Source organism: Struthio camelus, chromosome 7, assembly GCF_040807025.1.
Source record: "Struthio camelus isolate bStrCam1 chromosome 7, bStrCam1.hap1, whole genome shotgun sequence".
Taxonomy (NCBI): Eukaryota; Metazoa; Chordata; class Aves; order Struthioniformes; family Struthionidae; genus Struthio; species Struthio camelus.
Window position 1 is genome coordinate 31,170,193 of NC_090948.1, and position 23,306 is coordinate 31,193,498.

At 39.1% G+C, this 23,306-nt stretch overlaps 1 protein-coding gene and 1 long non-coding RNA gene across 5 annotated transcripts; one reads left to right on the forward strand and one right to left on the reverse strand.

Moving 5' to 3' along the window:
- Positions 1-1,135: 1,135 nt before the first annotated feature.
- Positions 1,136-16,669, reverse strand: LOC138067827 (uncharacterized). Its single transcript, XR_011142228.1, has 3 exons — positions 16,552-16,669; positions 10,581-10,672; positions 1,136-1,271 (listed from the first exon to the last, which is right to left on the reverse strand). It is a non-coding gene; the product is annotated as an uncharacterized lncRNA (long non-coding RNA).
- On the forward strand, positions 1,153-21,825 carry LOC104152628 (pulmonary surfactant-associated protein A). Of its 4 annotated transcripts, XM_009688039.2 has the most exons (7): positions 1,153-1,291; positions 8,762-8,887; positions 13,867-13,973; positions 14,407-14,499; positions 16,611-16,794; positions 17,431-17,508; positions 19,200-21,825. In XM_009688039.2, exons 5-7 carry the CDS (start codon positions 16,626-16,628, stop codon positions 19,574-19,576), a joined length of 624 nt encoding a protein of 207 aa, XP_009686334.2. In that variant the 5' UTR covers positions 1,153-1,291; positions 8,762-8,887; positions 13,867-13,973; positions 14,407-14,499; positions 16,611-16,625; the 3' UTR covers positions 19,577-21,825. The 4 variants fall into 4 exon arrangements, with proteins under 4 accessions (XP_009686334.2, XP_009686333.2, XP_009686336.2 ...); XM_009688038.2 differs by lacking the exon at positions 14,407-14,499; XM_009688040.2 differs by lacking the exons at positions 1,153-1,291; positions 14,407-14,499 and adding an exon at positions 1,488-1,724.
- The last annotated feature ends 1,481 nt before the right edge of the window (positions 21,826-23,306 follow it).

The following is a 23,306-nucleotide window of genomic DNA, read 5'->3' on the forward strand; positions in this document are numbered from 1 at the left end:
CCGCTGTACTTTTCACGTCCACACAATGGCACCTTAACCGGCTGTACAGTATAAGCTCCAAAATGGGAAGTCTAGTCTAATCAGTAGCTGCGTGACTATTATTATAGGAAGACAAGTATTAAACAATTTTGTTAAAAGTTTAAAGATTTATTCCTTCACCCCATGTTGTTTCTTCAAACCCCACCTCCTATTTTTAAAGATAAATGGATAGGTTTGAGTTGTCCAGGGGTTTTCCAGGGGTAATTCAGAGCACATTGCAGGGAGGGCAGTCACTGAGGTAAAGCAGGACCCAAGTCAAATTGTCTTCCCTCTTCTAGGTTATTCAAAAATGGATCCATTAACTGAAAAAAGGGGAAGAATCTCACAGTCGAAAGGTTCAGTGCCTGCAGGTGTTCAGATTTTTCGGTTGTTCAGTTCTACTATAATATAGCCAATGTCTGTCCAAGGCCAGGCAAAGAGCAAAGGGCTTACTCCCAGAGTGCCCTGTGTTGTACCCATTATACAAGGATGATAAGGCTGAGTTAGGTAATAGTTAGGATTGTGCAAGATAGAGAGAGATAAGCCAGTAAACCACCTCTTCCCAAAATAAAGCAGAGAATTATAGATTTTTAATAGAAATGTGGTCAGTTTGGTCTTTTTGTTTCTTTCTTCCTTTTTTGGGGAGGGGTCTCAGCAGGCTTATCCTCAAGGTAAAACTCTGGCAAGTTTACATTTGTTTTCTATTACATTCTGTTACGCTGGCTACTAGGAAAGCCAGTGGTGCAACAGTGTTCCACTGTGTACTGATCAAGTACAGGTGTTGGTAAGTAATGCTGTCTTTTGTAGTGGTAAATATTTGACCATACTGAGGCCATGCAACTCTTTCAGGTACATACATGCAGATTAGAAAGGACTTTTGATAGTTGCCCTACTGGAGCATTGCAAATTTACAAGGAGCAATGTTAGCAAGATTTGTTGGTTTAATGGTATTCTGCCTCCTGGTATTCTCTGTATAAATGTAATAACTACGTTTGAGGAGCAGTCACCCTAGTATCTGAATTTAACAGGGCTGCCCTGTCCTGTCAGCTTCTCAGTGTCCAGTGTTAATGACTCGCTGTCACCTCAGATAGGACGAGAGGCAACAAGCATAAGCTGAAATGCAGGAAGGTCCATCTGAATTGAACTTTTTCGCTCTTTGTGCTCCTGTGAGAGGTAACGTGACTTACTAGGTTGTGAAACGCCTGCTCCTCCTGACGTGTTTCTGGAAGGCCTTGGTTGTGTCCCCAGCACACCTGCAAGTACACAAACACAGGTAAGAGACAAGTCCTCTTCCCGTGCTTTTTCTCACTTTCTTTGAGGCAAAGTCAAATGCTGTTGTATAAAATATCTAGATTACATGGTCGACCTCACAGCTAAAATGGAAACAACACTGGCAGCATATCTGATGGTTGTCATGTTTGCCCACAGTAGGGTTGTTATATTTGGCAAGAGAGAAGCTCTCACCTAACTCTACAACAAGGCTGCATATGCAGCGTGAAGAAACTGAGACTCTGGTATATTTTCCAGGAGTAGTGTAAAGTGTAAAATGAAGTGTAAAATGCAGTCTTTTCGTAGTTTAGTTTAAGACAGTTCTGAAGTTGCAACAGTTTAATGCTATGTCACGAAAGAGACGTTCCATCTGCTTCATCTACCCAACTCATCTGTGTTTTAACTGTTATTTTCACTGCCTAATTGTGTCTACCCTTGTAAGTAATTACATTTCTTTTCTATACAGCAGGTCATACAGGTAGAGTAGAAAAGTAATTACTGGAGTTGGTAGAGGGTATTAATTTTCTAGAGGATGATGTATCTGCTGATCTGCATCATATTTTCCTTGTTGTTACTGGAAACACATCTGCAGTTCTCAGGTGAACTCTATGCCTTTTGTCAATAATTGGTGTCCTGCAGCTATGAAAACAAGAGATTTTAAAAGTTTGCCTGAGAGTTTTTAATGAATATTTATTATATGAAAATACAAGATACGCTGCAGTATTTAAAAGACAGAGTTGGGTTGATTTAGGACAAGGAGGAGACATTCTAGAGAATAAGTATAGTCCTGTTGTGCTTCCAGGTTTAGGAGTCAGTGGTAATTCAGTCTCCAGTACATTCATTTTGAATGAATGAAAACTTTAAGTCTACTTTGAGACTGTATCTAAAAACACTGTGATATGTTTTGTGATCATTTAATTTGGAACTGGACTAAGAGTGTCGATGTATTGTGCCGGCAGTGGGCCAGCCAGTAGATTACAGTGACCTAGTTGCTGTTTTGGACAGGATTTGGAACCATATTTTGCAGATGTGAATGGTTCTGTTTCCCACTGTCAATCACTTGAATCGTCCAGTTGTCCTACATGAAGATCAGCTCAGCAGCACCCAGTGACTGATGTTCAAAGGCCTTCACAGTGAGAAAAAATTAGTATGTGCAAATTACGTGTCCAGAACTATTACATAAAGGAGCAGTGCCAGAATCTCTGAGCTCCAGCAACCCGTTGCAGAAGAGCAAGCTGATCCTCTCAGACCCGACAAAAGTCCACAAGGCAGAAACAAAACCTGAAAGTAGTAAACAAACTTTTACTAAGTATTATTACTTGAAACTGTTGAAGTCAGATAGTGAGATGCTATCAGATGAGCCGTAAGTTCTGACCTTCCCCACCACGCGTGTTAGGGACGTTTTTCTTCTTCTTTGAAAGTGCTTTCTATTTGCTTCCAACGGGCTTAACTCAGCCTGTCTGATGACCGCTTCATTTTGTGTGAATTATAAATTAATCTGTATTTGCTGTTATATCACTGATTAGAAATATCTCATTTGGTACTAATAGGACCTCCGCAGAGCTTCAGAGTAATTCAGGATGAGAGAAGCATTTGATAATTAGCTGCTAGATTTATCTTTCTAAGACACAGCACAATTTCAGGCTTAGGAGGAGCTATCCTGTCACATGTGAAAAAACATAATTCCAGAAAAGTACTTTTCCTCTCTTAATTTTTCATGTGGCAATTTTTATTTGTAACTACAAGAACAAGACAGGAAGTGATTTCATTTAGTAGCAGCTTCTACTTACTGCTTTACTTTTTGTATGTTATATAAATATGGGGGAAGGGGTCAACTTCTGCTCAGAGCAGAGGAGAAACGTGCTCTTTGTTCGGCATATTCCTGCTATGGAAGGAGGCATCACTTTCTTGGGTCTGTACTGCTGTCTCAGGTGAAGCATGCAGAAGAGAAGCGTTATGCAGGGAAATCTGTAGCTTTAGCACGACTACAGTGCCTGTACCCTCTGGCCTAGCACCTGGTGACATAAGGGAAGAAAACTAATTCCCAAGTTGTAGCTTGGACGGTAATCTCCAGGAAGAGAAGGGGTGCAGGAGAGCCTGGAAGCCTAAGTGCAGTCCCATGTCTCTCTTAAGCTCTCTGGCAAACCTCTGAGCATTTGCAGCATGACTGGATCCTCTGTATTAGCTCTAGGGAATGATTTTATCCTGAGGCACCTGCAGTTAATGTTCCTTTTTATGGTCTGTGACCCTAGTGGTGTTTCAGGCATCAGGAGCTTGAGTTGTTATAGATCAGTGCTTCAGGGCAGACAGTTGTGAGAGCTGTTTCCGGGCTGGCTCTTCGCTCCGTTTGGTTCGTGTGCTCAGCTCGTGGCACAGTTCATCCCGCGGAGCTGAGCACGCGCGTTAATCCTGCACGAGGCTGCTGGCAGCTCTACGGTAAGAGAAAGACACTACTGGCTGGCATCCTCTCCCGGCCCTGGAGTGTTTAAATACAGGCAAAATTTCAAGCAGCTGGAGTTTGCTTGGGACTAAGTGTACAAAATGTGAGAGAAGTAGTCAACCCCCATTTAGATGTCTGATTTCAGAGAGCCTGAGCGTTGCTAGCGTTGTTTAGCTTCGTGGAAATGGGCTTACATCGGCTCAGCAGCGCAGCAGAGAGGAATTTCAGTGTGTTTCATTGCAACCCTAACAGAAATTAGTAGTACAGAGCTGAAAAAAACATGCAGGTATAGAAATTCTCTCAGAGCATTCAAATGCCCTAAGCTGCCCTCTGTTCCTGTGTTGCTTTGCCTTTGGTCTCTTATTTGCCCCCGTCATTTGGATTCACCAAGCAACTTGGTCATGGTAAGTCTCAGTTATTTACATCCCTAACTCTCCCACTCCATCTTGCGGCTTGTATTTGAAAAAATTTCAGAGATGCTCCCAAGGCAGTGAGAAGGGGAAGGAGGGATTAAACTACCCAGTCCTGCAGCCTTCTTTTACATCTACAGTGAAAAATGCTGAGCCGTTCCTTTGCTTAAATCTTAGTTTTGGGGAAAAGTTCAATTTTAGGCACAAACCAATATGAGAGACTAGGGATCTCATTTCCGCAGCTTCCCCTGTCAGACTTGCCCAGCTCTCTTGGGGAAGACGTCTGGGCTGCATCCCCCCTTTCTCCCTTCTGCACTGCTGGACAATAGCTCTTGGCCACCTTTGCCCTGTGCTTGTGATAGGCACAAGAAAAGGCTCTGTGCAGCCTTCACCCACCCCAAGAATTATTCACAAGCCTATTTTTTACTCTGAGACAGATGACTGAGGTTTATACAAGAACGGAAGCTGACTGCTACGAGCTTCTTTAGCTGAGATGGGCACAGCACTTCACCAAATTTAAGTGGAAGTCCTAAAACCTCTTAAGAAGTATCATAATTTCTAATAAAACTGCAGTTGCCAGCATGTGGAGAATCTCAGCTTTCATTTTTGAGACCAAAGTACATTTTGAGCTTTCATAAGGATGGTGAAAAAAAGCTTAAAAGGCTCTCAGCTGAAAAGCCCTATACCAACAAATTGTTAGTTTCTTTTTTCTCTCATATTTTAAAGTCTATCTTAAGGCAGGACCTGTATTTTTCAAGAAATGGGGATCAAGCGTCAGGAACAGTGCAGCAGGAGTCTGTATAGCAACAAAAGCTGCGAGCTCATCACACAGCAGCAGATGTAAAAGCTATTTAAGAAATGTTTCAAATGTTGTCTACAACGCTTAAGTGTATGGTATGTCAGTTCACTTAATATACTACCCTCTGCCTCATGTTACAGGTAGTTTTTTCAATGCTTCTGAGCACTGCTGCCCTGATGTTTATCTCTGTCTAATGCTGTCAGAAGAGTTCTGAATTTGGCCTTTATTCTAGCAAATTGTCCAAGTCCTTAGAAAGTGTAAGAGTCATTCATCATTCATCTTGGTTACATTGGCACAGTATGTTTACTTTGGAAAGGTAAAAGAAGCATAAAAAGTGGAAGATATTAGAGAGTTGGGCCCTGTTTGTGTGGAAACATAGCAGTGAAAAATAGATGCTAGAGAGACAGGTTCAAGGGGAGATTGGTATTAAGAGCCCGAAAGAAAAGCAGAGGGGCAGAGTAGGGCTGAGTTTGTAAAGATTTCGTACACGTAACACAGAAACGCACACTTTGTGTGGCAACACTAGTACTGCAACAGTCAGGAGAGCAAATGTTTTCTGTAGGGTTTGAAAACTAATTGTTGAAAAGTTAACACTTAGAATCCACTTCAACTTTAGATGATTGCCCAACTGTGGAAATGGACTGACATTGCGAAAGGGGCGCTCTGTGTACTCAGCAGGCTGGGCTCAGTGCAGGGCTGAATCACAGGGAGGCAGCTAAACCCATGCAAAGTGCCATTGAACCCTAACACTCATGGGCTGCGCCCGCTCTTCACTCCTTGGATATCTCTTCCTTTATGCAACATGCATACAACTGCAACTGCACAGTTCAGCCCCGTGGGCGGATGAAGACGCTTCTGAAAGGGCACAGCTGTTACTTCCTGCCAACCACTGATGATCCAGATGTGTGTCTCTATCACAGTTTGTTTCCTGCTTGAACTGGGCATGGCAGGATACCATAGCTTTTATGGAGGCAGTGCTACAGCCTGCCGCCCTCTCGTGAAAGTAGGCAAGAATATTCAGAGAACAGGCAAGTATATGACTGGTGACAGATATGAGGAGCCACTAAGGTCTTGAGGAGACAGGAGAGAGGCAGAAAAAAGTCAAAAAAATTGAAAAGATCATTAGCTTGGCAACAGCTACTCCTGTGACAGTGTACTTATCTGAAACTATAGGTCTATACCTTTAGGTAAGCTGAACTGTATTTGTGGCACATGAGCTACACCAGTGTGGTTTAGTTGAGTACTTGTTTGGAAGCTCATGTCTCTGCTAAAGTGAACAAAAATACAACAGTCAATACAATAAGGTACCTGTAATTGTGCTGCTGCTTATATTCCCAGAGCAGCAGAGATAGGCCAGCAGACTGTAATAGCTTCCCTAGTCACTGCTGCAGAGATAACTCGGAGCAGAGATAATGGCTATGCAGCTGCAGGGTATGTAGTGTTTTGAGATCTAAGAGAAACTGGAAGGAAGTTCCCATTTGCGCATTTGTGATAGAAGAAGTATGGAGATGCACACAGTTTGTCTTACTGGTATGCATATAGTCGTCGTGGTTGTGCTTAGCAGAATGGATCTGAAATCTGCAGGCCAGGCTGTGGTTCAAATCACCCCACTAACAACAGAACAGATGCTTCTTAGCCAAGCAGTGAGCTGCTTGGATATGCAAGGGCTGGGGTTTTGTGTGCCAGACTCATAAAATGATTCCTTAAATCAGAGCAGTGAATGCCAAACCAAAATATAAGGAAATCAAATCCAGCGGGTAGCTAAAATGATTATTAATAATTTTCTAGAGTTTCTCTTGTCTTTCTGAGGAAAAGAATGTTTAAGCTTCAAAACCACATATAAAACCTCTAGAAAGGCTGTAAAGAGTGACCCCCCCCATGGAATAATAAAATCATATTTTACTAGTTAGGTAGTTGGCATCCATGGTTATTAAATTTCTCAAGGTTATTAAACATTCTCTCTGATTTGTCATGCAAAATTATTCTGCTGTGTTTTAATAACCTACTAAACAGTTTTACTTTGAATTGTACTGGTGGCCTCAAGCAATATTTAAGATCTCTCAGTTCTCTCCAGAGGGAACTTGAGGTTCTAGGGCTCTGTTTGTTCCCTTTTGTTTTCTTTCTATTTCTCTGGGTCTTCATCTGTCCCTTGTTTTTATCTGCTAGATAAACTCTAAGGGTTTTTATTCAGCTAGCTAAAAAAAGAAAATACACTGCAGAGTGGAAAGAAAACAGTTGGAAATATTTCTCAAAGCAGCTTGCACTGGAGGTTGCAATGGGCTGTGCCTCAGCATAAAGAAAGTATCGGTGTCTGTTATCCTAACCCAAGAGTGTCCAGCCCACCTTTTTCCCTCTCAATATCTGATTAGAGAAAAGAACTTCCTCCCACTGGTTTCTCAGACCTTCTTCCTCTGAGTTTTTCCTTTCTTTGCTGTCTTTTATCTTTCTCCTTCACTGCTTGTGTGCCTAAGGTGGTTTCCAAAGGACAGTTAAGTACCCAATTCCCTTTAAAGGTCAATTGAAAATGAAAAATTTGAGAGGTGCAGCTGTTACACTTTAGATGCAAAGGAAGTTACATATTCCTATCTTATGATATAGCATTCCCTGAATCATTCTGTTCAGCAAAAAAGCATTCTAGTAAAAAAAAAAAAAAAAAAAGTCCAAGAACTGCCACTGTTTTGTTCTGTTTCCTGTGGATATTTTTCAGAAAAGGAAGAGATGCTATCTGAGGTAGCAGTGCTATTTAAAATGCCATAGTTTCAGCTGTTTGAATTTCAGATATGTTGCAGCAGTCTTCTAATCCTCACAAATGAATGAAAATATATTTCGGTTCATTGTGTTAATCTTTCTCATCCAGGGTATCAATTTTCACATTTTATTATTAGAACAAAAAACCTCGGTATAGCCCAGACTGGAAGGGTAATGAGCAAAACCGCATAATAGGAGTGCAGTTGTAGCAATGATGACCTAAGGATTTAAGCATAGCTAATGTTTGCGAGGAGAGGTCATACTTTTTACTAGGGCACCAGGCATAGGCCCTAAGCTTCCTTTTGGGGTGTGAAGAATTTCTTTGCTCAAATATTGCCCTGTTTACTATGTCAAGATGGTGAAAATAAAAGTCCTTATTCTTCAATGAGCCTCTTGAAAGATACGCTGAAGCAATACATGTATTGCAAATAATTTGACTTGAAATAAGCCGTACCTGTATTGAGGGAATTTTCTCACTTTTAACCTATTTAGTTATTTCCTCACTATGAAATAACCTTTTTTCAATTACATCCTCTCTGTTAAGAGATGAGTAGCTTTGGTTCAATATCACTATTAAACATAAAGGAAAATACAAAGAATTTCAACAAGGCACGTGTATTTTCATTAAGAGTTTGGCCTGCAAAGTCTTTCAGAGAACTCTGAGGGAGTTGGCTTGTAATTGAAGCGTGTAAGTATCGTCACCTTTCAGAATATCAGTAACGTTTTTAGTCTAAGACTTTTGAAAACTTGGTTACTAGCAAAATTACAGCAATACCCCGCTTAGCTAGTTTGAATCTTCCAGAGATTTATGCTCAGCAGCTGCAGATGCTTTTCATGGTGACTGAAGGTAACAAAGTGCCCTAGTATCTGCCCTGAAAGATCTGAAGTTCTCCTCTGTATTTGTGCACCAATTAGAATTCAAAACATGCCATTATAGAGGAAACAGATTCAGTATATTAAATACGCTGTGCTTCAACAGCGTAATTAGCTAAAGCATACAGAATTTTGGTGTTCAATCTGTGGAAATGTTCTGTGCAAAATGAAAATCTATAATACCTATTTTGTCTTAATTTTCAGCTTATAACAGCAATCACAATCACAATATGTGGCGTTTCCTGGGAATTCATTACCAGTCGGGGTCCCTACAGTAAGATGCAAAGCAGCTTCATTTTACTGTGACCATCAGACCTGAACAGCAGCTTGGTGAGTTTATTATTTTGCTATATAACTCTGTTTTGTGCCATGTGTTTTCAATAATGAGTTTTTCCCAAGGACTTCGAATTTCAATCACAAATGAAATAAATGTTGACAATGCTTTTGGATATATATGTTGTAACACTTATCAGTGAGACATTAGATGGGCCATTTCCCAGCAATAACAACATAATAACAGCTTAGAAGAGTTTTTTGTTATCTGCAGGCTAGATTATCTTTATTTTAAATTGACAACAAGGACCAGGTGGCTGTTTATAAGGGCAAGATATGAATTATGAGCATATGTTTCCAAGGTAATCTTGGCCAGTGGCTGTTCAAGCATAAATTGCTTCCTTTTACCACTTTCGATAGGAGGGACACTGTACAGTTCATCTCCATGGGAGCTGCAACACAGCAGGATACCTCTGTAGTTACTCTTTGCACTATTTCCAGTAAAAAAAAGAAAGCATTTACCCCATTATGACACTGCTAATTGACATTGCAATAGGTATTTTTGTTGTGTTGTTGCACAAGGTTCAGCAACTACCTCCCATACTGTTGTGCAGTACTCCCATACTGGGGCTACATGCTTAGCAAGAAAGGCAGAAGGAGGAATTTAAAAGTAGATAATATGGCCTACAAGAAAGAAAATTGAACTGATGCTTTCGAAACCACCAGCTTCCTCAATGATCCTAGGAAAGCACCTCTCTAAGCTATTGTTCCCCTACCTGTGAAACTAAGATATGGATATAGACCTTTTGGAACTCATTTTGAGACTAATTAATTAAAAAGAAATCAAAATCCATAGGTTGTGAAGTTAGAATGAGATTGTTTCTGGATTTCGGTTCCTTTCTTTCGGAAAGGAGAAGACAGAAGCTGAATACAATTCAGTTATTTTTTTTCCTAAACCTGCAGACAGAATATAGGAAGGGAGAGGAGGAGTGTACCCCGTCCTGCCAGTCTGTAATGACACTATTGCGGTCACAAGCAAGGAAGGTGAGGCTGTGGGCACAGGGATGAGCAATGGCCTTGTGTCAGGCTCTTTGCACATAGACCACTGCGTGCAGGACTTTAGTTTTAACCATAAGGAGCTGTTGTGTCATTATTCTACAGCTGTGAAATCTACATGAAGAGAAGTTATCCTCTGCTATTTAGATATGTGCTCCTTATAATATTTAATTACCTAAGTGTAGTGATCTCTACCATTAAATGACTATGTCGGAGATGGTGTCTACTGTGGATTGAAATAAAAGGAATGCCTGCCTTTCCCTCATTATTCTTAAATATTCTTTAGCTCCTCTGTCCATTTCCAGTAACTAAAAAGCTGTAACGTTTGACCTGTGTTATCTACTGCAGTTGTAAACTCAGTCTGTACTTTTAAAATTCTATATTGACTGGAGCCTTCAGATATGGTCCTTCTGGAGACAGGTAGTGTTAAGTATCACCTCCTGTGTCACAGACTGAGAAATGAGCTCTGATCAAACTGCAGTGTGCCTTTCCCTTAAACCATTCCTCTTTTTGGTGGTTCAGCCTAGTTATTGTAACTTACTGAGACAATAAGCTCCTCAAGTCCTGTAGTATGCCACTGTGTGAATCTGTGGTTTAAATCAATTACTTAAGTATATGAGAAAGAAGGAAATGGTTATTATCTGAAAACAAAGGACAGTAGTTCTTCTGTTACAATAGTTTTAAGGTTACATGCCTGCTAGGGTTACCATGGCTGCTGCTTTCACAAAAGCTCTGAAAAACTTTACCGCTCCTTTTCTTGATGAGTGTAGTTGGAATTTGCCTTTCCTAGAACAGAAAATAGAACAGAAAAGGACCATTTTTTTAGTTGAATTGCTTAAAGGCTTCCTCTTATTTTTTACTCTTAAGCTTAAGTTTTCTGTTCTTTGCAAGCACAAAGCTATGCAAGGGCAGTTCAGTACAGCCTGGTGGAACCAGCCCTTAAATTCTGCTCCTCCGAGCTCCGTTCCCTGTCACTGCTGTCCTCTCTTTGGGAGTCTCAGCACCTATGTTCAGCAGTTCCTTCTCCTCCTCCGTCCACCCGCTTACACTTGGACCTAAAAGTTTCTGCCCTGGGATCCATCCCCAAAACTGACAGAGTATTATTAAGCTGACAGCACCTCACTGGTGCAGTGTTTGTTCGTTAACATAAATATAGCTCAGTAGCCATTACAGTCTCCCTGTTAGATGCTTATCCTCAAGTTAAAGTGGAATGAGTCTCGAGGACACATAGCAATAATACATGTTTTAAGCCCTGCCCACAGCATAAAGTATGTTCTTTCATTATTAACGGCATAAATAATGTATTATCATCCCTAGTTTTTTCACTCTATTCCTGTATCCTGCCCATGGTTTTTGTTTTGATTTCTCTCAATAAAATTAACCCAGGTGTGGAGAAGGGGGAGCACTCAGCCGTTCAGTTGCTTCATTATTTAATAGGTGACAAAGTTTAATTCCCTATATTTCAGATGATCGCTTAAGCTGATGTTCATGAGTCTTTCTAGAACTGACTATAGGCCCCTAAATCTGGACCATTTTAACACCAGTAGCAGCAGAGCAGATAGGTTACAGTGGAAATATTAGGCAAATACTGGAAATTACTGTCATTTTGAACAGGGCAAACATGGAGAATTGACCACACCTGCTTACCATGCAAATGCTGTGTTGAGGTTTAACTAAGATTGCTGATATCAGGAACTTGCAGCAAGGTAACACATTTAAGATTAGTGTCTCACAAACAGCTAAACTAAACTAGTGTGGCTGCATAGCACTCTGTTTTGTATGAAAGAGCACTGTACAGCTTTATGCAGATTGGGCTATGATGAAGTTGTTAGTAATCTGCTCTTTCAAAATGATGAGCTGAAGAAAATGGAGAGTTCACCTTGTTTTCAGGAAATTACAGATTTGAAGGCTATATACAAGAAATTGATTCCAGTTTGGAAACTGCCGTGGCAGTTATTAGTATTCAAACTAGTTTTGTGAGGGTAGCATGCACAGATGCCATTTAAAGAAGCACTCTTTCTGGGTACACTGAGTCTTTGAAAATCAGGTTCCATTTTTCCAAAATTCACTTTTGCTCCTAGTTGAGGAGGCCATTGTGCAGTTTGGGTTTGGTTTGCTGGCACTGCCAAAACAGCATAATTCATGCTTTCTTATTAAGGAATCTTATTGTTCTACTTAGTGGCCTTCCCACAGAAAGAAGGGTCTGGGTCCCTCTGAAATCGCTGAAGTACCCTGGATGGTTTCTGCTGGTGTTGCCCCTCCCTGGAGGTCTGCAGGCATCCCTACAAGGGGCTTACCTATAAATTTCAGAGCATTGAGCCTCAGAGCTATTTAACAGCGATGCCAGCTTGGAGAAAAAATATTTGCTTTCTTTCTTCCTCACTCTTTAGTTTATTTGTTTTCCTTAAATCTCTGCCACTTCACAAAGGAAAGTAAATCTAACGACTAAGTAATCTCTGACGTGGATGATGTTTTAGATCTCTTATCGGCTTCTATTGTGTAAGTATAATCTGACTCATGGTAGAAAAATTGTACAGAAATGTATGTTTCTTTGGAGGCTTGGATAAAAGATAATAATTTATAAAGCTTTTACACATCTTAAGCCATTACGGGATATGTTTTCATCATGCTGCACTTCCATGAATGGACAGAGATATGTAGCCAGTGGGGTTTTAGTGATTTCCCTGCTTGATGTTTGCAATACTTATATAATTTTTTTGAAGTATAAACTGTGTTATGTGAAAGAAATAGTACAAATTTAGAAAGATTTATAAAGTTGTTTGCATATTAAAGTTTATATTTGTATATAAACAATGTTATAACAAAATAGTGTTAACCATTACAAATATTACAGACTTGAAACTGGAAGCTGGATCTATAGGTGTTCCTGTTCTGATAAGCTGAATTCACAAAAACTTGGACTACTAATCACTTAAAATACTCCTTCCCGAAACCTAGGTTCATTAAGTGCATCTTGAAGCTGCAGAAACTTCTCAGAGCTGTAGGTACCCTGGAGCTCTGCTGCTACTGAGAGACAGAATTACGTGTGTATTGATTTTGCTGAATTGTTTGGTGTCTGTGCCATTCCTAAGCCACAGCAGGATTCAGAAACAGGGTATATCAGCTGCAGGGTACTATTTAACCCCCATCTTACACAATTAACACCAGTTCTTTTCATCTATTTCAGCTGGACTGTAGAAGTAGATGTTTCAGCTGGTGTGATTAGAGGTTTGATAAAATTATTAACCTCTATTAAAATCCCTGTTGCATATCACGTAGAGGAATGATTTGAATCTAGATCTTTTAAAACAAACATGAGTGAGAGCTAATCATTTGGTTAAAAGGAATCTGATATCTTCTCAGTTTGCTTGCTCTGTATTTTGTGAAGGACTGACCAGGCTGGGCACTTTTAACTCTAGCAAGAGGCTCACGCTTGTGAATGGAAATGGAATTAGGTGACCGAGTTTCTTCCAAAGGGGATCCTAAACATATGTCTGTCTTTGGCAACTTCTCTTAGCTGTAGATCAACCAGTTGATTGTAATTTATTGAACTAGGCGCCCAAAGATGTTAGCTTGCAGCTGTGAATTCTGCTAGGTAGAAAGAACCCTTATCGTCGGAGGTCACAACACAAATTTATGTACTTTCAGTCAAATGCAAGTGGGTAGTATCCCTAAAATGACCACAGTGTAAATTGGCCTAACAAACAAATCTGTGAAGTAGAAGCGGCAGTATTTCTATCTTGCAGATGAGGGATTAATATGCTGATTTACTGAAGTTCACAAAACAAACCTAGGCTAGAATCAAACCTGAATGTCCTTATGGCAGACAGCATAGAAACTGGAAGACAATTAGTCACCTCGTCCCAGTCTTTGTCACTGGGAAACCAGAGGACCAAAGCATACATCAGTCCTCTTTTTTTCACTTGAAAATGTTGTCCATCTGAGGATTTTATGCTTGTGCTTTTGTGCTTGTGCTCCAGATTTTCATGGGATCTGTCTCTGAGCAAGTGAGCGCTACACACAAAAGAGACCAAATGCGAACAAAAAACATCAGGCATACATACAGCTCTCTTTCTGGGAAATCCTGGTAAGATAAGGCCACTAGGCCAGCTATAGAGATGGGAGGCAAAGTTTAGAATTCTGATTATCAGGTCAGACTTTATCCAGAAGGCGACGGTGCTTCCCTAATTTACAAAAGCACCTTTGCTTCTGTGAAAGACACTGGTGGCCACGTGTTGTTTTTGCTCTTTTAAAACAAGAAAAATCTAGTTGTAATATCAACTAGATTTATTGAAAGTGTCTTTAAAATTCTGTATCTGTTTTGTGTAAGTATATAAACCTGGAATTAAATGTTCTCTTCAATATTATTTTTTCTCCATTAAAAACATAAATTAGAAATTTGGCTTTCTGTTCTTATAAAAGAAAAAAGAAACATCTGAGCCCTTAATATTGTTCTCAGTATTTGCTTAAGAAGTGTGTAAGTAAAACAAGAAGGGCTCATTTCTGTCCTACTTATCCAGTCTCCACTTCAGCACAGTGGCATTCAACAAGCACCACGCTATATAAAGGGGACTTTTGAGAACTTCTCTTTCATTTCACTTTGAAGCCGAAAGGTAAGTTGAATTTACCTTTTATAAACAACGAGGAACTTCAGCTAGATGGCAAACCTGTTCCTTTTCATTTCTATGGTCATATTTGCATTTTTTAATTACATTTTCTCTGATTACTGTTTTTTTACTTTGCTTGTATTATCAATTTTACTAGATGAGGAGATGCCTGAAGGACACCAGATTGCACTGACTGATGAAGGTCATTAAAACTGGATTAAAACTGAAGAGTTGTTTTTCCGTCTTACTATATGAGTGATCAAGACTCTGACTCTGCATCATGATCCAATTATGAGTTGAATGCAGTAGTCATTCAAATGTAATTCACTGAATGATCAGCGTCAGAGGAAGAGTACCTGTTGTAATTGCATTTCCTTATCTCAGGGACACAAGTATTCTTAGCTACCTACAGTAGGTTTCTATTGGAGGCTTTAATAGTCTGTTCTCTGGAGTCAGTGGCCAGCATGGCCAGATGCTTCAGGTTCAACACACAAAGCTCCTCAATGCTTTCAATACAACATGCATGTTCTGAGGTGTTTTTTATGTTCTCATAAAAAGTGAACATTCTTGGCAGTGGGGAACAGAAATCACTACCGCTTAAACAGATTCCATGCACAGCTTAATGCTGAAATTTATGACATAATTGAATACTTTTATGTTCTAGAGTTTGTTCTGCTCAGTTCATTTCAGCGAAACATTCCTCTGTAGAAACAGGAGTGAACTTTGCCCTTTAAAGTAGTTAGTTTTGAGGCAGATTTAGAATGAGACAAAAAGCCTTTTACAATAGAGTCAATGTGGAAGACGAAACCTTCGGTTTTTAAAGCACTGTCCAGTGTTAATGTATCCATGTAATAAATGGTGCTAAGTGTAAGCAGATGTTTAGATTCTGCTTGTCATATACTCTTTAAAACAAATTTCTTCTATGTATTGGTGAACACCCAGCTATTAATAAGCTTGCAGTATTCAAGCCAACCAGCTATTTATCCTGAGCTTCAAGTGGAGCTAGATTTAGAACATATTATATGTCAATAAAAGTGATCTTGTCGATTCTGAATTTTGTAAGGGTAGAAGTTTTAAAAGATAGTGTAGTACCTGGTCAACTCTAATTCATGCTGAAAGAAAAATGAAGTGTTGGGTATTAAGTCATATGCTTTATAAGAGAGTCAACCCATCAGGGTCATCTCATTCAAATGGGATACTCATTCTGGCATCTTGAACATGTCTATCTTATTTTTTTAGCAGAATGATGCTAATAACTGGGTATCTGCATGCCACAGTGTCTTACAGTCCGTCAGTTCAGGTTTATTAAACACACAGCATTAGCCAATGCTGCATACTCACTAGCTCCATTATGAACCCGTGATCTATACCTACAGAGCAGTATGCACCTACAGAGCTCATGGTATCCTGGCACCAAGATTATGACCCGGTGTAATACTATGCCTGAAAGGATAAAATAAAGTGAATGAGCCTATTGCCATCCAGCAGAAACACATTTTCTACAAGACTAACTCTGATTTCAAGGTCGTGGAATTTTGTTCAAAACAAGATTGGAATGTCAACCGATCTATAAAATGTTGCCCCTCTGTTAGTCTGCTTATTTCAAATAAATGTGCTTAGATGATAGTGCGTTTAAGCAGATTGCTAACTAGCTCCATGGCATCACAACTGCTGTAACAGGTTATGCCTTTTAGGTTGGTGACGTATACATCTGCGTTTCATTGAATGGTTTCAGCCCTTAAAGTCATGTAATGGCTTAAGCTTGATCGGTTTTACACCTGACCCCCTTTCTCAAGGATTAATCCAATAAATACTGGTAGCATAAAGGATGATTTATCTCCACTGCTTCCAACTGTGTAGATGTCAATCTGTAATAAGTATACCAATCTGTATTATTCTGGGAACTTTTTTTTATGTATAAGCTACGCCACAGCAGCAAAAACAGAACTGGAAATCTCTTATATCTAAACTATAGACTTAATTTGAACTAGGTAAGATTGTAATTTCAAGAAGGGAAGAATGAAAAAAAAGCATTCAATTATATCAGCCAATACTTACAGTTTTTAGGGAATCATATCCTGACGAATATGTGGATTTTTTTTTTTTTTTTTTTACAGCTGCCCTGAGCAATCATGTTGTCCTACACGTTCTGCGTGATCGCAGCAGTAGCTACTTTTCTTGTGCCTTGCCATGCACAGGATAAGTGTACAGGAATACTAGGGCTACCCGGTACTCCTAGAGCTAATGAGCTGCCTGGAAGAGATAGAGGGGACTGTCTGAGAGGAGAACCAGGTCCACCAGGTAACTGCAGTGATTGTCTTTGCTGTACTGCATGCGTACTAATCATAAGTAAGGCCAGAGTAAGGAAACACGTTGTACGTTGTCTTTTCATTCAGACAAAGTAAGGCAATAGTAGGTTTATTTAAATGTCTAGTGGTTACCAGTTCCAGTAAATTCACACAGAGGGATTTTCTGCTCTGCAGTCCATTGGCCCATAGTTACAGAGCACAGCGAACTTCCCTTTTTTGCAACAAATTCTTGTCATTCTTGTCATGAAGGCTGTAAAAAGAAAAGAAGTTAACGCAGAAAAATAGGTGCCCCCTAGGAAGCTGTTGTGTTGAGCAAAAGAGGGAAGAACTAAATGGAGGAAGTGGTCAGCTTAATTTTTTCTTTCTGAAAGATAAGCCTCCTCTCTTTTCTGGGAAAAGAGGGGAAATGAACAGTTTATCAATACTTAAATCTGTGTGTGTGTGTGTATATATATATGTTTGTGTGTGTGTATAATGGGAAAATATTTATTTTACCCTAGATGATGTTAAGAAAAGTACCTCATGCATGAGCTAGTTTTGTAAAGTAATTATTTTTATGCAATGAATTGTTCCTGTCAGCAGCACCTGGTTTTGCTTGATTGTATAACTTCTATTTTTATCTATGTAGGTCTACCTGCTTCTTTTGACACTGCGTTACGAAAAGTATTAATAAGTTTAAAACATCGACTTGCCAGACTTGAAGGGGGTAATATTTTGTTTTTACTTTTTCAGCTCACAAATGATTTTAAATACAATGAAAAAAATAATTAGAGAATCATGACTTGCAAAATAGAATAGCACTTGAAACCTAGTACTGCATCTCAAAACTAGAGCTTTCTGTGAAACATCAGCAAAGTTAGATGTTAGCAGAAGAGGAAAGGTGGGCTAGTGCTTTTTTTGGCAAGCAGAGGGGGGTGTTGGAAAAGAGCCTCTATTTGTTTCCTGTACCGCCTCAGACTGAAATTTGGCCTCAAATAAGTCAACTGGACCAGGTCTTCAAAGAGAAGTAGGTACATTATTTCCATTAATTTCAATGGGAAATAAGACTTGGTTTGCTTCTCTGTCATCCTTAAAGCAGAAATAATGTACGTACTTATCTATGTGTTAAAGCTGTTAAGAATTAATTAATTGAGTTCACTTATATGCTATAGTTCACTTATATGCTATAGTTCACTTATATGCTATAGTAATGCTCACTATAAATAGATGCCCAGTAAGTAATACAAAGGCTACTCCAACAACCTGGAGTGATGCTTTGCATTTTGCAAAGTCTTGCATGTTTCAACTGTAAGGGAGGATATACTTAGATACATTTCGTTAGTGATCATGAGATAAGACCCAGAGTAAAGAAGAGTACTTTAAGGAGAGAATAAAATAGACTTGAATATTTACAGGGAAGCTGCAGTTTAATAAACCTTGATAGGGATAGGGAAGAGACTTACTGTTTGTTTTACTCAACATACTACTTTTACAAAGACGGTTTTCCTCCCCATTTTCACCTGATCAGTGTGAGCTCTCGCTCTATTGAATAACATCAGCAAGTTTAATTATTGCAGAAAATATAACTGTCTAGTAACCAACTTCAAATGTGTTTCTTTATGAGAAGTAAAATATGCTCCTCGTGGTCTGGGCAGCTCCTCTGTTGGATCACAGATCCTCTCAAGAGGAAGGGAGAAAGGAGTGGAGAATTGTGGGCCTCTCATGAGAGGCAGCGCAAGGCCTGTTGCTCCTGTAACAAGAAGTTTGTCTGTAAGGAGTTACCTTATTTTCGCCTCCAAAGCAGAGGAGATCTCACAGGACCTGCTTTCCCTGGAGAAGCAGGTTTATCTCAAGCACACTGAATACATTTATTGTAATTTAATTTATTTAAAAAAAAAAAAAAAGCCCAACTGATGTTGCATGTTCCACACTGACTCATAGAAACCCTTCAGCCGCACACTAGTACAACATTGCTAGCGTTTGTACCTACCAGCAGTGTAGTCATTAAATGTGCTGGAAAGAATTATTAGGTACTGAGAAGGACTTCACAAAATATTTATAATTTCTCTGTTTCCTTTGCTCAAAGTTGAAGCAAAACTGATGCTCTTTAGGAAGTACACACAATAAAATAGGGCTGATATCGTATGTAGCAAATGGTAGCAGGGGAGGCATCCTTATCTGCATGCAACATAACAATATCCTTACTGAACAACTGGTGAATTGGTAAAATTTTGAACAACTTCATTCCTCTTCATCTTTTCCTTCACTCTCATTTTCTTGCCCTCATCCCTTTTCTCTTCCTTTCCTCTCACCAATTCTAATTTTCTCCTCTTCTCTTGATTCCTCTTTCTTCATTTTCTAGTCAATATGACAAAGGAAATAAAAAAACTAACTAGCTCTTTCCTTTTCATGTTTTAGTGCTTGCTTTGAATGCGAAAATAACAGAAGTAGGAGAGAAAATACTTGCCAGCAATGGGAGGGAAGTTAATTTTGCATCTGCACTGAAATCCTGTGAAGAGGCTGGAGGAACTCTTGCAACTCCCATGAATGAAGAAGAGAACAAGGCTATATTGGGTATTGTTAAACAGTATAACCGATACGCTTACTTGGGCATTAAAGAGAGTGAGACTGCAGGTCAGTTCACCTATATGAATGGCATACCTGTGAATTATACGAAGTGGCGCCAATATGAGCCAAATGGCAAAGGGACAGAAAAATGTGTAGAGATGTACACTGATGGAGGCTGGAACGACAGAAAATGCAACCTGTATCGCCTCACAATCTGTGAATTTTGAAGAACGGCCTTTCAGCGACCTGAGAATATGGAGACCATGAAATATTCTGCGTTATACGATATAATTTCTATAATTTTTTATGCTAGAAAATCTAAAATGAATCATATTGCGGTATTTTTTATCCTTTAGAAAATGCCAAGTGTAGTAGATGATTAACTTAATTAAAATGTGCCTAATTTGATGCATTTATCTCTGTTTTAGGGGGTTGGAAATAACTCAGAATTCATTGTTCATGACAGATACCGTCTCAGTCTGCTGTGCCTATGTAAAGATTAGAGGAAAATTCCAGGGTTTGGCTTGAGATATTAGAAAAGTCAGAAGTTAAAGTACTCTTTGGATACATAGTGGAAATATTTCCAAGCATTTAATTATTTCTACCATAAGAGAGATGCAGAGCAGTTGACTTCACTGTAGCAATTATGGACTTGGGATTTGTACATCTCTTTGAAGTATAGAGCTTGTGTTAGGCGATATCAAAGTGTGCATTGATATATTCAGCACCCATATAATAAAAGCATCAATTACAGTTCATTTTCTTAGTTAAATCAGAAGCTACTGTCTATAAAACATTAAGATAAACATTGCTTTTTGTCTGTGTGAACATATAAAAATGTATATAAAATATTGAACATTGCATTTTGCCACTAAAACATCACGTTCTCTCATAAAACTATGCCCTGTAGAACTTTGTAGCGTTCATCTCACAAACCACCGAATAAGTGCGTACTGTTTTAGTGGAGCAGCTAAAGTTGGAAGTACTAATTCAAACACAAGCTATTTCTCTTCTGATGACATGCCAGCAACCACAAAATCAGGCCACGATTCAAATCCTCTACAATCCGGAGGTGTCATTTTACTAAGTCAGAAATATTTCTCACCGCTATTCAGCCTGAGTAGCTGGCTTGGGCAGTGAGAACTCAGGCAAGGACCATGAGTAGCAAATTCATACAATTACCCCACAGCAAGGAAACTCTGTTAAATCTATTATTTTCCCACCTGCTCAGGGAGAAAAGAAAGTACTGGAGTTTAAACGCATGGGTAAACACTTTTACTCCGTCTTCTCCTTTTTCTTCTCCTCCTCTCCTGCATGAACGTGCATGGCTCTGTGCAGGGAGCCTGCATAAAGTGGGACGTCACTCTGGGCAGTGGAGGAGCTCAGGCAACCCTAGCCTACATGGTGGAAAAGGTGGGCTCTGCACCCATGGCCTTTTCAAGCCCTGTTGAGTACGAAAGCTTTTGTGTGTTCAGACTGAGGAGGTGAGAGAGGAGAGTGTCGATAGGATGGGGCCAGTCTCTTCTCCGTGGTGCCCAGCGACAGGACGAGAGGCAACGGGCACAAACTGAAACAGAGGAAGTTCCATCTGAACCTGAGGAAAAACTTCTTTCTGTGAGAGTGACTGAGCATTGGAACAAGTTGCCCAGAGAGGTAGTGGAGTCTCCTTCCCTGGAGATATTCAAAACCTGCCTGGACGCGATCCTAGGAAATATGCTCTAGATGGCTCTGCTTGAGCAGGCGGGTTGGACTAGATGATCTCCAGAGGTCCCTTCCAACCTTGGCCATTCTTTGATTCTGTGAGCGATACTTTTGGCAGCACAGGGTTTCTGTTCAGCATCACACCCAGCCCTCCAGTTCATTGGGCAGGACTTGTAAGTAGGAAGAGTACTTCCAGACCCAAGTTGGACAGATTTCAAAGTGTGAAACTTCTTTACAAAATAGCTACCTTGAAGATCTATGACCGTGATGCCTCTTTGCTCAAAAACTACAAATAGAAGGGGGATACGTGATTCCATGGCCAAAATTCTGACTCTCAGGTTACTTTGAGAGAAGATAAGGTTTAACGAATGTTTTTTACTTTTTCTGTGTTTAGCTCTGACAAGTCATTGCAATGCAACTGCTAGAGAAGGTTGCAGGTTTGCTTAAAACTACCTCTTGAGTTGTAATTATTTAGAAAAATCTAACAAGCAAACTTTTTTATCAGTATTTATGTCTTTCAAATGTACAGCTGCTTTGTTAGAGTAAGATGATTAACTAGCATAAGAAGGTATCGTGTTGGAGAAAGAGCCCAAAAATTACTATACTAACGTATAACGTTTTATCATCCAAACCATTTTCATGTATTCATTTACACAAATCTCCAACAACATGTGGGGTATCCTGTTCAGTTGGCTAAACACTGATGTATTTCAGTCATATCTGTGCTTGCAAAATAACTGTACAAATCTTTTATTAAAAATCTTCAGTGTTTAAAATCTTACAAAAGACTTATCAGAATATATGACCCATCTTTAAACAGATTAACACTTCAAAAACACTTTGGTGCTTTTTACCCAATTAAGAAAAATCATATTATTTTTTGAGTCGAAAGCTAATCTTTTATTGGATCAACAAGCAAAGGTCCTAAGCTAGGTCTCCAAGTCCAATTCTTTCTTATTTAACCATTACAATTGGAAAAATCAAACCAAACGTAGGCATACTGCTTAAAAATAAAAAATCCATAGTCCTCTTACAGGGTCAAAGAACTTGTAGACAGCACTTTCATCTGTATGGTTCACAGTGTGATTGGTAACATCTCAGGTAATGCAACTAAACTTCTCAGTTATTTTCATAAAATATCTCTCCTTATAGCATCATACTCTTTTCTTCTTTTTCTGTGCTTTAGCGTTCCCCTTACAGCATTCTGAAGTGGGCCTCCTTGTTCTGGGTCCAAATTCTTGACTATATTTCATGTATAAAACAGAAGAGATCAAAAAGAGTATCTCTCAGTTCCCTGCCATCTTTTCAAACAACTGCACCAACTTTTTTTTTTTCATGGAATTTTATCTCCTAACTTCAATGGACTTTGAGAAAAAAGAAGTCCAGACTCAACCATCATACTTGGAAGAAATAATATTTCCTGATAAAAGATATTGTACAGATACACTTGGAATATATTATGTCTCATGGGATTTGTGTATCCTGAGACAATTAAAATCCTGGTGAGGATACAACAGTTTTTAGCTACCTAGGTACATTTTGAGTACAATGTTATGTGCTTGTTCTTCTCAGTTCCATAGGGGAGCAGAAAAAGTATCCTGAAATCATTATGCATGAGAAAAATATTAGCTAAAAGAGTAACATAACTCTATCAGTTTAAATGGTATTTAAAATACTTGTAAGTATTCCAGTCCATTTTTTGTCAAAGAAAAATCTAGCTTCTGCTTTTATACATTAATGAAGAACTTTTTTTTTAAAATGGGGGGAAAAAAGCAGGGCAAAAAGAAGCAGAACAAATTGTTTCTCCATCTGTTTTTAAAGGATAAATGAATTTGATAAAATCTTTCCTTAAAAATACAGCAAGCAAAAATAATTGCTGGTGCATAATGACCAGGCCAGGCAAAAGTCAATTTAGTCTTTCTTTTTTTTTTTTTTAATTTATAATACTTTGCTACAGAAAAACAGCCTAACAGTAAGCTCTTTCAATTTAGACAATAACTTTTTCTCTTCTCAAGTGCTATAGAATCAGATTTTGGAGAAGTAAGGTCTTGGTGCACATAAAGAGGTCAGAAAAATTAAGTCTCTTGTGAAGTTGGTTGTGCATCACATTAGAGGTCCAATACAATTGTTATTAATTAAAGCATATTTAATATTGGTGGCTTTTGTCTGGCTAATCTCTCTTCCCCCCCACCCCATAATCCCAACTGCATGTAAAGAAACTGACCTTAGATAAAGCAACTAAATATATTTTTGTTG

Coding starts and splice junctions, on each gene's coding strand:
- LOC104152628 (XM_009688039.2), top strand. CDS start 16,626: ATGTTGTCCTACACGTTCTGCGTGATCGCAGCAGTAGCTACTTTTCTT. Junction 16,795..17,430: donor AGGAGAACCAGGTCCACCAG/GTAACTGCAGTG, acceptor TTATCTATGTAG/GTCTACCTGCTTCTTTTGAC. Junction 17,509..19,199: donor ACTTGCCAGACTTGAAGGGG/GTAATATTTTGT, acceptor TTCATGTTTTAG/TGCTTGCTTTGAATGCGAAA.